The 12,056-nt window shown below is 52.4% G+C and overlaps 1 protein-coding gene across 2 annotated transcripts; it reads left to right on the top strand.

The window, feature by feature from the left end:
* The first annotated feature begins 1,580 nt into the window (after positions 1 to 1,580).
* On the top strand, positions 1,581 to 10,777 carry RINL (Ras and Rab interactor like). Of its 2 annotated transcripts, XM_054540370.2 has the most exons (10): positions 1,584 to 2,228; positions 4,598 to 4,700; positions 6,711 to 6,783; positions 6,870 to 6,934; positions 7,354 to 7,503; positions 7,588 to 8,010; positions 8,310 to 8,627; positions 8,889 to 9,020; positions 9,183 to 9,346; positions 9,427 to 10,777. In XM_054540370.2, the coding sequence occupies exons 1-10, from the start codon at positions 2,016 to 2,018 to the stop codon at positions 9,487 to 9,489; spliced, it is 1,704 nt and encodes a 567-aa protein (XP_054396345.1). In that variant the 5' UTR covers positions 1,584 to 2,015; the 3' UTR covers positions 9,490 to 10,777. The 2 variants fall into 2 exon arrangements, with proteins under 2 accessions (XP_054396344.1, XP_054396345.1); XM_054540369.2 differs by having other exon boundaries at positions 1,581 to 2,228; positions 9,183 to 10,777.
* Positions 10,778 to 12,056: the final 1,279 nt, after the last annotated feature.

The following is a 12,056-nucleotide window of genomic DNA, read 5'->3' as shown; positions in this document are numbered from 1 at the left end:
TCCTGTCTGGCCTCCTGTTTCTGTGGGCACCCAGGGAAATCTCTGAAGGGAGGGGGTTAGACCTTGGGCCATTAAGGAACCAGAAAGTCTCCGGGATCCAGAGTGAGGGGTAACAAGAGGGTCCTCACGGGGGCCCCTCGTGGCTCTGACCCCTGGACTTCCAGCCTGCCAGTGTCCCTTCCTCTAAGCCCCGTCACTGAAGGCCGAGGCCCCAGAAAGAGGGAGGAAAGTTGACTTCAGATACCCCAGCCCCGCCTCTTCCCCCTGCCTGCTCAGCTTCCTCTCTCTACTTCCTGCTACTGCAGGCCTCTCCTCCGAGAACAGGTAGGGCCCCCGGGGACCAAGCATCTGGCATCTTCAGCCCCCGCTGCCTCCCTTTGGTATGAGGCAGCTGCCCTGACCCACCCCTGCCATGCACTGCCCACAGCCTCCTCCCCTGCCACGGTACCCAAGCAGGCATCTGCTTCCCTCTCCCCTATCCTCCCTTCCCTTCCTTCCTGCTCTTGCCTGGGCAGGGCACCTGCGCCTCCCTCCCCACCTCCCTCCTTCCTAATAACACCCTGGGCTTCTGGTCAATGGCCTAATGTATTTGTTTAGCTGCCTATTATCCATGTGCTACACCTGCCCCAAACAAGAATGGAAGGCCCTGAGGGGAGGAGCCTGTCCTGTTCATCACCCTCTCTCCAGGGCAGAGGCACCTAATTCCAGCCTGTATTCAGTAAATACTGGATGGATGGAAGGAAGGAAGGGAGGGAGGGAGGGAGGGATGGAGGGAGGATAGATCCTCCCCAGACCCAGGTCTCCTGCCCCTGGGACTGCTGCTGGGATAAGTGCCACCCTAAGTGATAACCTGCATAGGACTCTGTACCTGGTTAGGAGCTGGGGCCTGATGGGTGGATGGAGAGAGAGAGGAACAGATGTGAGATAAAGCAAGATGAGTAAAATGTTCATGGCAGAATCTTGGTAGTGGGCATATGGATATTTCCTGTACAATTCTTTCAGCTTTTCTCTATGTCTGAAATTTTTCATAATAAAATGCTGGGGGAAGAGATTCAGTGGCCCTTCCATGGTGTGGGAAGGGAGGAAGAGGGGATGTTATTACCTTTGCAGATATATGGACTGCCTACTGTGGGCCAAGAACTTTTCCAGGCACTGACTGGGTTTTGCCAAGGGCTGGCCCAGATTCACACAGGTGCCATGGCTGTTAAAAATCTTAAAATATTTCCTACCACTTTAGTAAAGAGCTATTGTTTTGAGTCCTCTCCCCACACCGCAAGACACACTGGCCTCTCTCCTGGGATCCCCAGACTCCCCACCATCCAGTACTAAAGATTTAACCCCTGCCGGCAGGGTGTGGTGGCTCATGCCTGTAATCTCAGCACTTTGGGAGGCTGAGGCGGGGGGATCACTTGAGGTCAGGAGTTTGAGACCAGCCTGGGTAACATGGCAAAACCTTGTCTCTACTAAAAAATACAAAAATTACCCAGGCGTGGTGGTGCACGCCTGTAATCCCAACTACTCGGGAGGCTGAGGCACAAGAATCGCTTGAACCCAGGAGGGGGAGGTTGCAGTGAGCTGAGATCGTGCCACTGCACTCCAGTCTGGGCAATACAGTGAGACTTCGTCTCAAAAATAAAATAAAGAATTAACCCCTCCACGGCAAGCGGCCTCTGGGGACCATTCTGATTGGTTAGGGTCTCTGCCATATTGATTGTAAATATCTTGAACACGACCCGAGGGCTAGAGCAGCCTTGAGTCTTACCTTTCTCCCTGCTAGAGGCCAGGTCATGACTCACTGGCTTCCTGCAACCTGAGGATGGCCCAGCCAGAGGACAAGGCACCTGAAGTCCCCACAGACGGGGTGAGGTGAGGCTACTAGGGCTGAGGCTATGCCCTCCTTCCCCTACATCCAGAAACCCTTTCCATCCAATACTTCCCTCACTACAGAATCCTGAATCACATCTCTGAGCCTCTGCCCTGGGCCTGCCCCTTCCTGTACCTTTGACCTCACCTCAATGTCCCACTGCCCACCTCTGACCCCTGACTCCCTGGACACTGTCCATCCCAGGCTGGTCCCACCACAGGTGAACAAAGCAGACAGGACCCCTCTAGGGGTCCTCAGCACCCTAGAGCCACTTATTCGCCTGCAGAGGACATGGGGGGTGTGGAATGTGCCAGAGCTGGATACCCAGGATGCGGAGGCCCTTGTGGGGCTGTGGCCACTAGGGGTGAGTACTCACAGCTGGGGGCCCATTCTGACCCCCCATGACACCCTAGATTAGGACTCTGCTGTCTACTAGCGACAAACATGACACAAATTGGGCAAACCAAAAAGGCTATTTATTGCCGGGTGCAATGGCTCATGCCTGCAGTCTTAGCTATCAGGAGGCTGAGGTGGGAGGATCATTTGAGCTCAGGAGGTCAAGGCTGCAGTGAGCTGAGATCACGCCACTGCACTTGAGCCTGGGTGATGGAGCAAGACCCTGTCTAAAAAAAAAAAAAAAAAAAAAAAGTAATTTCCAGAAGGTCTGGATCCTGAACTTCAGAACACCTGTAAATTCCTCTTCATCCAATTTCTTGGCTTTGCTTTCAACTGCGGGGAGTTTTGGATATTTGGGACTGAATATAACAAACACCTGTCCTACAGCGGCTTAAACAAATAGGCATTTATCTTCCTAACATAACCAAAAAGGCGGCTGCTGGCTTTAGATCAGCAGCGTAGTGACATCGAGGCCAGCATAGCTATAATTCTTTTGGACTTCCCTCACAGCTGCCCGGGGGCTGCCCCAGGCGCAAGCACCCGTGTGCATTCCAGGCAGGAAGAACGGAGGCACCACTTGCATCTGTTTATTTTACAGGAAAAATAAAGGTTTTCTTTTCTTTTCTTTTCTTTTTTAATTTTGAGAGTTTCACTCTTGTTGCCCAGGCTGGAGTGCAATGGCATGATCTCGGCACACTGCAACTTCCGCCTCCCAGGTTCAAGTGATTCTCCTGCCTCAGCCTCCTGAGTAGCTGAGATTACAGGCATCTGCCACAAATCCCGGCTAATTTTTTGTATTTTTAGTAGAGATGGGGTTTCACCATGTTGGCCAGGCTGGTCTCGAACTCCTGATGTCAGGTGATCCACCCACCTCAGCCTCCCAAAGTGCTGGGATTACAGGTGTGAGCCACTGTCCCTGGCCAAAATAAAAGTTTTCACAACTGATTCAGAAAATATAGATGGCTGGCCGGGTGTGGTGACTCACGCCTGTAATCCCAGCACTTTGGGAGGCTGAGGTAGGAGGATCGCTTAAACCTAGGAGTTCAAGACCAGCCTGGGCAACAGAGCAAGGCCCAGTCTCTATTAAAAAAAAAAAGAAAGAAAGAAAGAAAGAAAGAAAAAAAAAAGGATGGCGCCCAGGTAGCAATATTTTTAATTTTTTAATTTTTTATTTTTATTATTATTTTTTGAGATGGAGTCTCCCTCTGTCACCCAAGCTGGAGTGCAGTGGCACGATATTGGCTCACTGCAACCTCTGCCTCCTGGGTTCAAGCAATTCTCCTGTCTCAGCCTCGCGAGTAGCTGGAATTACAGGCACCTGCCATTACAGCTGGCTAATTTTTGTATTTTTAGTAGAGACTGGGATTCACCACATTGGCCAGGGTGGTCTCAAACTCCTGCCCTCAGGTGATCCACCCGCCTTGGCCTCCCAAAGTGCTGGGATTACAGGCGTGAGCCACCGTGCCCGGCTGTAGCAATATTTTTAACAGCTCTCTTGGGACATATACAACCAGAGCTAAGACCCACCACCTATATCAATCATGATCCATATATCAATCATACTCATGGCTGGGTATATTAATGCCATGAACAAGGAATTCTGCAAGGAATGTGGAATAGATTTGGAGAGGACAGCAAACGGGGGCTACCACAGCTTCCTCCTCAGGAGGGTATCATCCTTCCCAGCTCAGAGCTGTATCCCACCAGTTTAGCAACACCAGTGTAACAAATGAAGTCTTTCCAAAAGAGCTCCAGCACGCAGTGGCTCACGCCTATTATCCTAGCACTATGAGAGGCCGAGAAGAGCAGATCACTTGAGGTCAGGAGTTCAAGACTAGCCTGGCCAATGTGGTGAAACTCTGTCTCTGCTAAAAATACAAAAACTTAGCCGGGCGTAGTGGCAGTCGCCCGTAATCCCAGCTACTCAGGAGGCTGAGGCAGGAGAATCGCTTGAACCCGGGAGGCGGAGGTTGCAGTGGGCAGAGATTGTGCCACTGCACTCCAGCCTGGTCGACAGGGCGAGACTCCGTCTCAAAAAAAGAAAAAAAAAATCCTGTGGAAGATGTCCATCCACTGAGCTTGAGTCACATGCCTGTCCCTGGACCAAACAGTGGACCGAGAGCACCCTCATCCTATTGGCTAGATCAGGTCATGGGCCCACCCCCAGGGCTTGGGGGAAGTCAGCCCAACACACAAGGACTGAAAGTAGGGAGAGGGTTTCCCTAAAGGAAATTTGGGGTGTGGAACCCAAAATAAGGGAAATGGATGCTAGTCAGGCAAAAGTAACAGACATCTGCGCACACCTTTGTCACGCTGGCCTTTGTCTCTATCCCCCAGAGTTTCTTGGTCACGGGACGTGACCCCAGCCAGGTCCTGGTGTTGAGGACAGGACCTTTACCAGGAGAAGTCAACACCTACCAGATCCAGAAGATTCCCAGAGGTAAGGCACCTCCCCTGAGGTTCCAGCCCACAGTCAATTGATCACTAAGAACTGTCAGCTGGACCGACGCAGTGGCTCACGCCTGTAATCCCAGCACTTTGGTAGGTTGAAGCTGGTGGATCGCTTGAGGCCAGGATTTCGAGACCAGCCTGGCCAACATGGCAAAACCCTGTCTCTACAAAATATACAAAAATTAGCCAGGCTTGGTGAAGCGCGACTGTAATCCCAGCTACTTGGCAGGCCGAGGCACAAGAATAGCTTGAACCCAGGAGGCGAAGGTTGTAGTGAGCCAAGATCACACCACTGCCCTCCAGCCTTGGCAACAGAGGGAAACCCTGCCAACAAAACAAAACAAAACAAAACAAAAATACCTGTCAGCTTTGTTTCCAAAATATCTGATGAATATTTCCAATCCTGTCTCCCTTTCCTTCTGGCAATCCATTCTGAGCCCAAGATATTTTTCAGTATCAATCAGATGTTATACACCCCTGCCCCAAATCCTGCAAAGAACATGCAACATCCTTAGATACAAAATGCAAACTCCTTGTCATGATCTATAAGGTGCTGTGTGATGTAGTTCCTGCCTGTCTATCTATTGCCCCTCATTCACTCTGCCCCAGACACACTGTTCCCCTCTGTGTGTCTTTAGCATGCTAAGTGCATTCCAGCTTCAGGACCTCTGCTTGGGTTCGTCCTGTATGAATGCTTTTCCTGGAGGGGCTGGTTTAGTCTCCATCCTCCAGGCCTCTGCAGAAATGTAACCTTTCTTGACCATCATAGTTAAAAGATGGCACCTTGGTCACTTTCTTTTTCTTTTTTCTTTTAGACAGAGTCTCACTCTGTCACTCAGGCTGGAGTGCAGTGGCCCAATCTCGACTCACTGCCACCTCTACCTCCCAGGTTCAAGCAATTCTCATGCCTCAGCCTCCCAAGTAGCTGGGATTACAGGTGCACACCACTACACACAACTAATTTTTTTGCTTCTTTTTATTTTTATTTATTTATTTTTTTATCACACTTTAAGTTCTGGGATACATGTCCAGAACGTGCAGGTTTGTTACATAGGTATACAGGTGCCACGGTGGTTTGCTGCACCCATCAACCCATCATCTACATTAGGTATTTCTTCTAATGCTAGCCCTCCCCTAGGCCCCCACCTCCCAATTTTTTGCATTTTTAATAGAGATGGGTTTTGCCATGTTGGCCAGGCTGGCTTGAACTCCTGACCTCAAGTGATCCGCCCACCGCAGCCTCCCAAAGTGATGGGATTACAGGCGTAAGTCACCATGCCTAGCCTCTTGGTCACTTTCAATCACTCCATTTCCTTCATAGCACTCAATACAATATCCACTTTGTTTACTCATTTTTTAAATTTTTATTTATCTATTTATTTATTGAGATAGTCTCACTTTTGTCGCCCAGGCTGGAGTGCAATGGCTCAATCTCAGCTCACTTCAACCTCCACTTCCCCAGTTTAAGCGATTCTCCTGCCTCAGGCTCCCAAGTATCTGGGATTACAGGCGCCCACCACCATGCCCAGCTAATTTTTGTATTTTTAGTAGAGACGGGGTTTCGCCATGTTGGCCAGGCTAGTCTCGAACTCCTGACCTCAGGTGATCTGCCCACCTCGACTTCCCAAAATGCTGGAATTAGAGGCGTGAGCCACCATACCCTGACTGTTTACTCATTTATATTCTGCCTTTTCCCCCTCCGCCCGCCACTAAAAGGTAAGCTACAGGAAGGCAGTGAACTTGTCTGCCTTTTGATACCTGTATCTCCAGTGCCTGGAAATGACTAAGGGCTCAGTAAATGTTTGTCTAATGAATGAATCCTTGTTGGTGGCATAAGTGGTACACAGGAGTAAAGATGGAGACTCCAAGGAGTGGGAACTTCCCTGTTCTGAAGGTCCCTGGGGGGATTCTGAAGGAATGGGGGAGCAAGAGCGTCCCAGGGGACAGAAGACTGCCACCACTCAAGTTTACTTTCTCCTTCTTCCTCCCCCCACCACAGGTGTGTCCCTGGAATCCTCCAACCTCTGCATGCCAGACCTGCCCCATCTCCTGGCTTTTCTATCAGCCAGCAGGTACAGGTCACCCAACTGAGGCACTAAGGGGAACCCTTCCCTAAGACACCCCACTGACACTGCGGCTCCTACCTCTTTATTCTCAGGGATGTTCTGCCCAGAACCCTGCTCTTGCCCCCTCCCACTCTAGGGCCCAGAGATGAACACACAGGTGAGGCATGGTTCTCTAAAGAGGGCACAGCCAACCTGCCAATTTCCTTGCTCCAAGGGAATGAATGGGGCTTTGGGGCCCAGACTACTGGGTTTGAGGGGAATATAGAACTGGAGACTAGAGAGAGCTGAGGGCCTGGACTTTGTAGTCCCAGAGGGAGGAGGGGATGGGGGCCTGTATTCCTAGGTCCTAACAGAGGAGGGGATTGGAGGAGGAAGGAACTGGGGGTCCCGGACGCCTGGGCCTAAGTGAGAAGGGGACTGGGGGCCTGGACTCCTGGGTCTGACTGAGGAGGGGCCAGGAGCTAAGCCTCAGCACCTCCAGCAATGAAGCTGGGAAGTAAATCTCCTGGCGCCTTGAGGGGACCAGGGTTGGTCCCTTGGATACCTAGGACACCTTCTCACTTCTGCTGGCCCCAGATCCTGTGCAGATCGGCAGGGTCCAACAGGACACCCCAGGGAAGGTGCTTTTCATTGTGAACCAGCTCTACCTGGAGACACACAGAGGCTGGGGGAGGGAGCAGACCCCTCAAGAAACAGAGCCAGAGGCTGCGCAGAGACGTGATCCAGGTTAGCTGGGCGGGGCCCTGGGCCTCTGAGGGGAGGGAGCTGCTGCCCCTGTTCTAGGGGACCGAACGCCCTCCTCACTTCCAGCCCCCAGGAACCCTGCGCCTCACGGGGTCTCCTGGGTGAAAGGCCCGCTCAGCCCGGAAGTGGACCATCCTGGGCCGTCTCTCGCCAGCCTCCTGGAAGAGGAGGAGGAAGACCTTGAAGGGAAGGAGGAAGGAAGGGAGGACGACCCTGAAGAGGAAGGCCCTGAGGACGTGCTCACCATTCACGTCCAGTCTCTGGTCAGGGCCCGAAGCAGCTACGTGGCCAGGCAGTACCGAAGCCTTCGGGTGCGCATCGCCTCAGATTCTGGGGGTCCCCACGGGTCTGGGGACCCGGCCACGGAGCTGCTTCAGGATGTGCGGCACCTCCTTACTGACCTCCAGGATCACCTGGCAAAGGACTCCTACATCAGGGCTGTCTTTGGAAGCAGGAGTCCTGGGGTCCCCAAGAAGGACGAGGATCCAGGTAATGGGAGGACGGGAAGGGAGCCCCCACGGGTTCAAGTGTGCAACTTCGTCCTCTCCATCGGCGGGCACACGTTTCCTTCTGCACCCACACGCCCTTCCTACACATCCCACGCGTTCTATCGCCCACGTGTGCGCGCAAGTTCACACCCAGGCTCACTCTTCCACACATGTTCACAACCATGTCTACACTTACGGGTGACCAGAGCTAGGCAGGGGTGGCTGTGGGCCAGGGTGGGTTGTTGGAGCGCGTGGGACAACTTGGCGGTCCTGTGCTCACCCGTCCCTCACACCCCGCAGGCCCCGCGCTGGAGACGGCGGTGTGCCAGGCGGTGCTGGCGCCCCTGAAGCCGGCCCTATGGACACGACTCCGCACACTCCGAGCACCGGAGCTGCGGCGGCTGCGGCGGCGACAAACAGCCCTGCGGGCGGGGGCGGGGCCTCCGGGGGCTCAGGGGCCGGGACCGGAGGGGCAGAGCCCCGCCCCCGCCTTGCGTAGCCGCATCCACGAGCGCCTTGCGCACCTCCACGCTGCCTGCGCCCCGCGCCGCAAGGTGGCGCTCCTCTTGGAGGTGTGCAGAGATGTCTATGCGGGCCTGGCTCGGGGCGAGAACCAAGGTAAGGGAGGGGTCAACGTCTAGCGTGGTGGGGAGAGCCTTGAGTGTTGGGGGAGCCAGGCGGGAGGCGAGTATGCAGGCGCACGTCGAGGGAGAGGGTAGCACTGGTGGGAGGAGTCTATGCGGTCCTGGGGATTCTGGTAGGAGGCGCTGTCATGCCTGACAAGGTGGAGGAGCAGCCAGCCCTCGTGGTCCTGGGGATCGGATGGAAGGTGTCTATGCGCCCCCATCCATCTCAGGACCTTTCCTCGGGTTTTCCCAGATCCCCTGGGGGCCGACGCCTTCCTGCCGGCGCTGACCGAGGAACTCATCTGGAGCCCGGACATTGGGGAGACGCAGCTGGACGTGGAGTTTCTTATGGAGCTCTTAGATCCAGATGAGCTGCGGGGAGAGGGTGAGCCCCCAACTCTAGAATGCTGGAACCCAGCGATCCAGTACCTCCGGGATCCCAAACAGCCTCCCCCCACAGCAGGAGGGACGGCAGGCAAACTGCAGGCGGATTGGGGGCGACCAGGGAAGCCGAGAGGGCGGAGCTGACCTCCCTTTCTGTCGCCAGCTGGGTACTACCTGACCACGTGGTTTGGGGCACTGCACCACATTGCCCACTACCAGCCCGAAACAGACCGCGCTCCCCGGGGGCTCAGCTCCGAGGCCCGCGCCTCCCTGCACCAGTGGCACCGCAGGCGGACACTGCACAGAAAGGATCATCCCAGAGCCCAGGTGACTGCCCATCTGGGTGCAAGTAGAAGGGAGGGTGAGACCTGGTGCCCTTCTGACCCAGCTCCCACCTCTCCCCACAGGCCAACCTGCCCTTTAAGGAGCCATGGGCAGAAGAGACTGTGCCAGGGACCAGTGACAACTAGGGGTTTCACACCCCTCCGCACACCCCTCCGTTCACGCCTGTAATCCCAACATTTTGGGAGGCCAAGGTGGGGGGACTGCTTGAGCCCAGGAGTTTCAGTCCAGCCTGGGCAAAACAGTGGGACCCCCATCTCTACCAAAAAAAATAAAAATTAGCCGGGCGTGGTGGCGTACTCCTGTGGTACCAGCTACTCAGGAGGCTTTACAGTTTTAGAGAGGGGTATCAGAGAAAGCCTCACTGAGGTGACATCTGCAGAAAGGCCTGAAGGAGGGGAGAGGAGGGGAGGAGCAGAGTGGATATTAGGAAGAGCATTCCGGGAAGCAGGATGAGCCAATGCAAAGGCCCAGAGGTAGACTGTTCCCTTTTCCTGGGACCCCCTCCCTCCTCCTTGCTGCTCCTAAACCACATGGATCAGGAGTCTGGACTGACCCAGGTACGTCTGGCATCTTGCTTGAGGAACAGGGGGTTTTGTTTTGTTTTGAAAGAAGATCTCTGTCTGTTCCCCAGGCTGGAGTGTAGTGGCATGATCTCGGCTCACTGCAGCCTCAACCTCCTGGCTCAAGCAATCCCCCTGCCTACCAAGTAGCTGAGACTACAGGCACCTACCACCATGCCTGTCTAATTTTTAAAATTTTTTATAAAGATGAGGTCTGTCTTTGTTGCCCAGGCTGGTCTCAAACTCCTAACCTCAAGCAGTCCTCCCACCTCAGCCTCCCAAAGTGCTGAGATTATAGGCGTGAGCCACCATGCCCAGTTGTGATCGTTTTTTCCCAAAGAATGTATCACTTGCTAACAAACCATATATTTATTTATTTCATTGTTCATAGTAACTACAATTTAAAAAACTAAAAAGAAACAAGTGAGGCCAGGTGCGGTCGCTTACGCCTGTAATCCCAGCATTTTGGGAGGCCGAGGCGGGCAGATCACCTGAGGTCGGGAGTTCAAGACCAGCCTGACAAACACGGAGAAACCTGTCTCTACTAAAAATAGAAACTTAGCCGGGCGTGGTGGTGCATGCCTGTAATCCCAGCTACTCCGGAGGCTAAGGCAGGAGAATGGCTTGAACCCGGGAGGCGGAGATTGCAGTGAGCCGAGATCACGCCATTGCGCTCCAGCCTGGGCAACAAGAGTGAAACTCCATCTCAAAAAAAAAAAAAAAAAAAAAAAAAAAGTAAAAAGAAACAAGTGAAGTTAACATTAATAATAATATATTTGATTTAACACAATGTATCCCAAATATTATCACTTCAACATGTATCCATATTAAAAAGTTACTGAGATATTTAAAACTTCGTATGTTTGTGTGTGTGCATGCTAAAGCTTTGAAATTTACTGTGCATTTTACACTTAATCACATCACAGTTTGGACTAGTCACATTTCAAGTATGCACTAGCTACATGAGGTTTCTAGCTACCATTTTGGACAGCACAGCCTTCGAATGTCAGCTCGAGAAGGTTGGGGATCTCTGTTTTGTTTATACCTGCATCTTCCTGAGTGCCTAGACCAGTGCCTGGTACACAGTTCAGTAAATACTTGCTGGATGGGCCAGGGGTGGTGGCTCACGCCTGTAATCCCAGCACTTTGGGAGGCTGAGGCAGGTGGATCATGAGGTTAGGAGATCGAGACCATCTTGGCTAACATGGTGAAACCCCATCTCTACTAAAAATACAAAAAAATTAGCTGGGCGTGGTGGCAGGCACCTGTAGTCCTAGCTACTCCGGAGGCTGAGGCAGGAGAATGGCATGAACCTAGGAGGTAGAGCTTGCAGTGAGCAGAGATCGCGCCACTGCACTCCAGCCTGGGCGACAGAGCAAGACTCCATCTCAAAAAAAAAAAAACCAACAAAACAACAACAACAAACCTGCTGGATGAATCAATGAACAAAGTTTCTATAGTAGGCTGGAAAACAGATCCCCAAAAGATACCTGTTGATACCTGTTTTTTTGTTTTTTGTTTTTTTGTTTTTGAGACCAAGTTTTGCTCTGTCACCCGCCACCATGCCCAGCTAATTTTTTGAATTTTTAGTAGAGACAGGGTTTCATCTCGTTGGCCAGGCTAATTTCGAACTCCTGACCTCAGGTGATCCACCCGCCTCGGCCTCCCATAGTGCAAGGATTACAGGTGTGAGCCACCGTGCCTGGCCTTGTCAATGAATTTTATAGGCTTAGGTTATATGTATGTATGTCTTTTTAACATTGTTTCAGTCATGTTATCTGATATATGCTCCAAAGTCTGATATCTCCAATTGTTTCCCCAAAATAGCTGTTGTGTTTTTTCCCAATCTAAAATCTAATCCAAGAAATAAATAAATAAAAAATAAAATCCAATCTAATCCAGGCTGTGTGCCTGTGTGCGGTGGCTCTCGCCTATCATCTCAGCACTTTGAGCGGCTATAGTGGGAGCATCTCTTGAACCCAGGAGTTCAAGACCAGCCTGGATAAAATGGCAAGACCTTGTTTCTACAAAAATAAAAAAAAATAGCCAGGCATGGTGGTGAGCACCTGTGGTCCCAACTACTCAAGAGGCGGAGACAGAAGGATCCCTTGAGCCTAAGAGGTGGAGGTTGA

The sequence above is a fragment of the Pongo abelii genome, chromosome 20 (genome assembly GCF_028885655.2).
Source record: "Pongo abelii isolate AG06213 chromosome 20, NHGRI_mPonAbe1-v2.0_pri, whole genome shotgun sequence".
NCBI classification, from domain to species: Eukaryota; Metazoa; Chordata; class Mammalia; order Primates; family Hominidae; genus Pongo; species Pongo abelii.
This window is presented reverse-complemented; position numbering and strand designations above follow the sequence as displayed.

Coding starts and splice junctions, on each gene's coding strand:
- RINL (XM_054540369.2), top strand. CDS start 2,016: ATGTCCCACTGCCCACCTCTGACCCCTGACTCCCTGGACACTGTCCAT. Junction 6,784..6,869: donor GCTTTTCTATCAGCCAGCAG/GTACAGGTCACC, acceptor CTTTATTCTCAG/GGATGTTCTGCCCAGAACCC. Junction 8,011..8,309: donor CAAGAAGGACGAGGATCCAG/GTAATGGGAGGA, acceptor CACACCCCGCAG/GCCCCGCGCTGGAGACGGCG.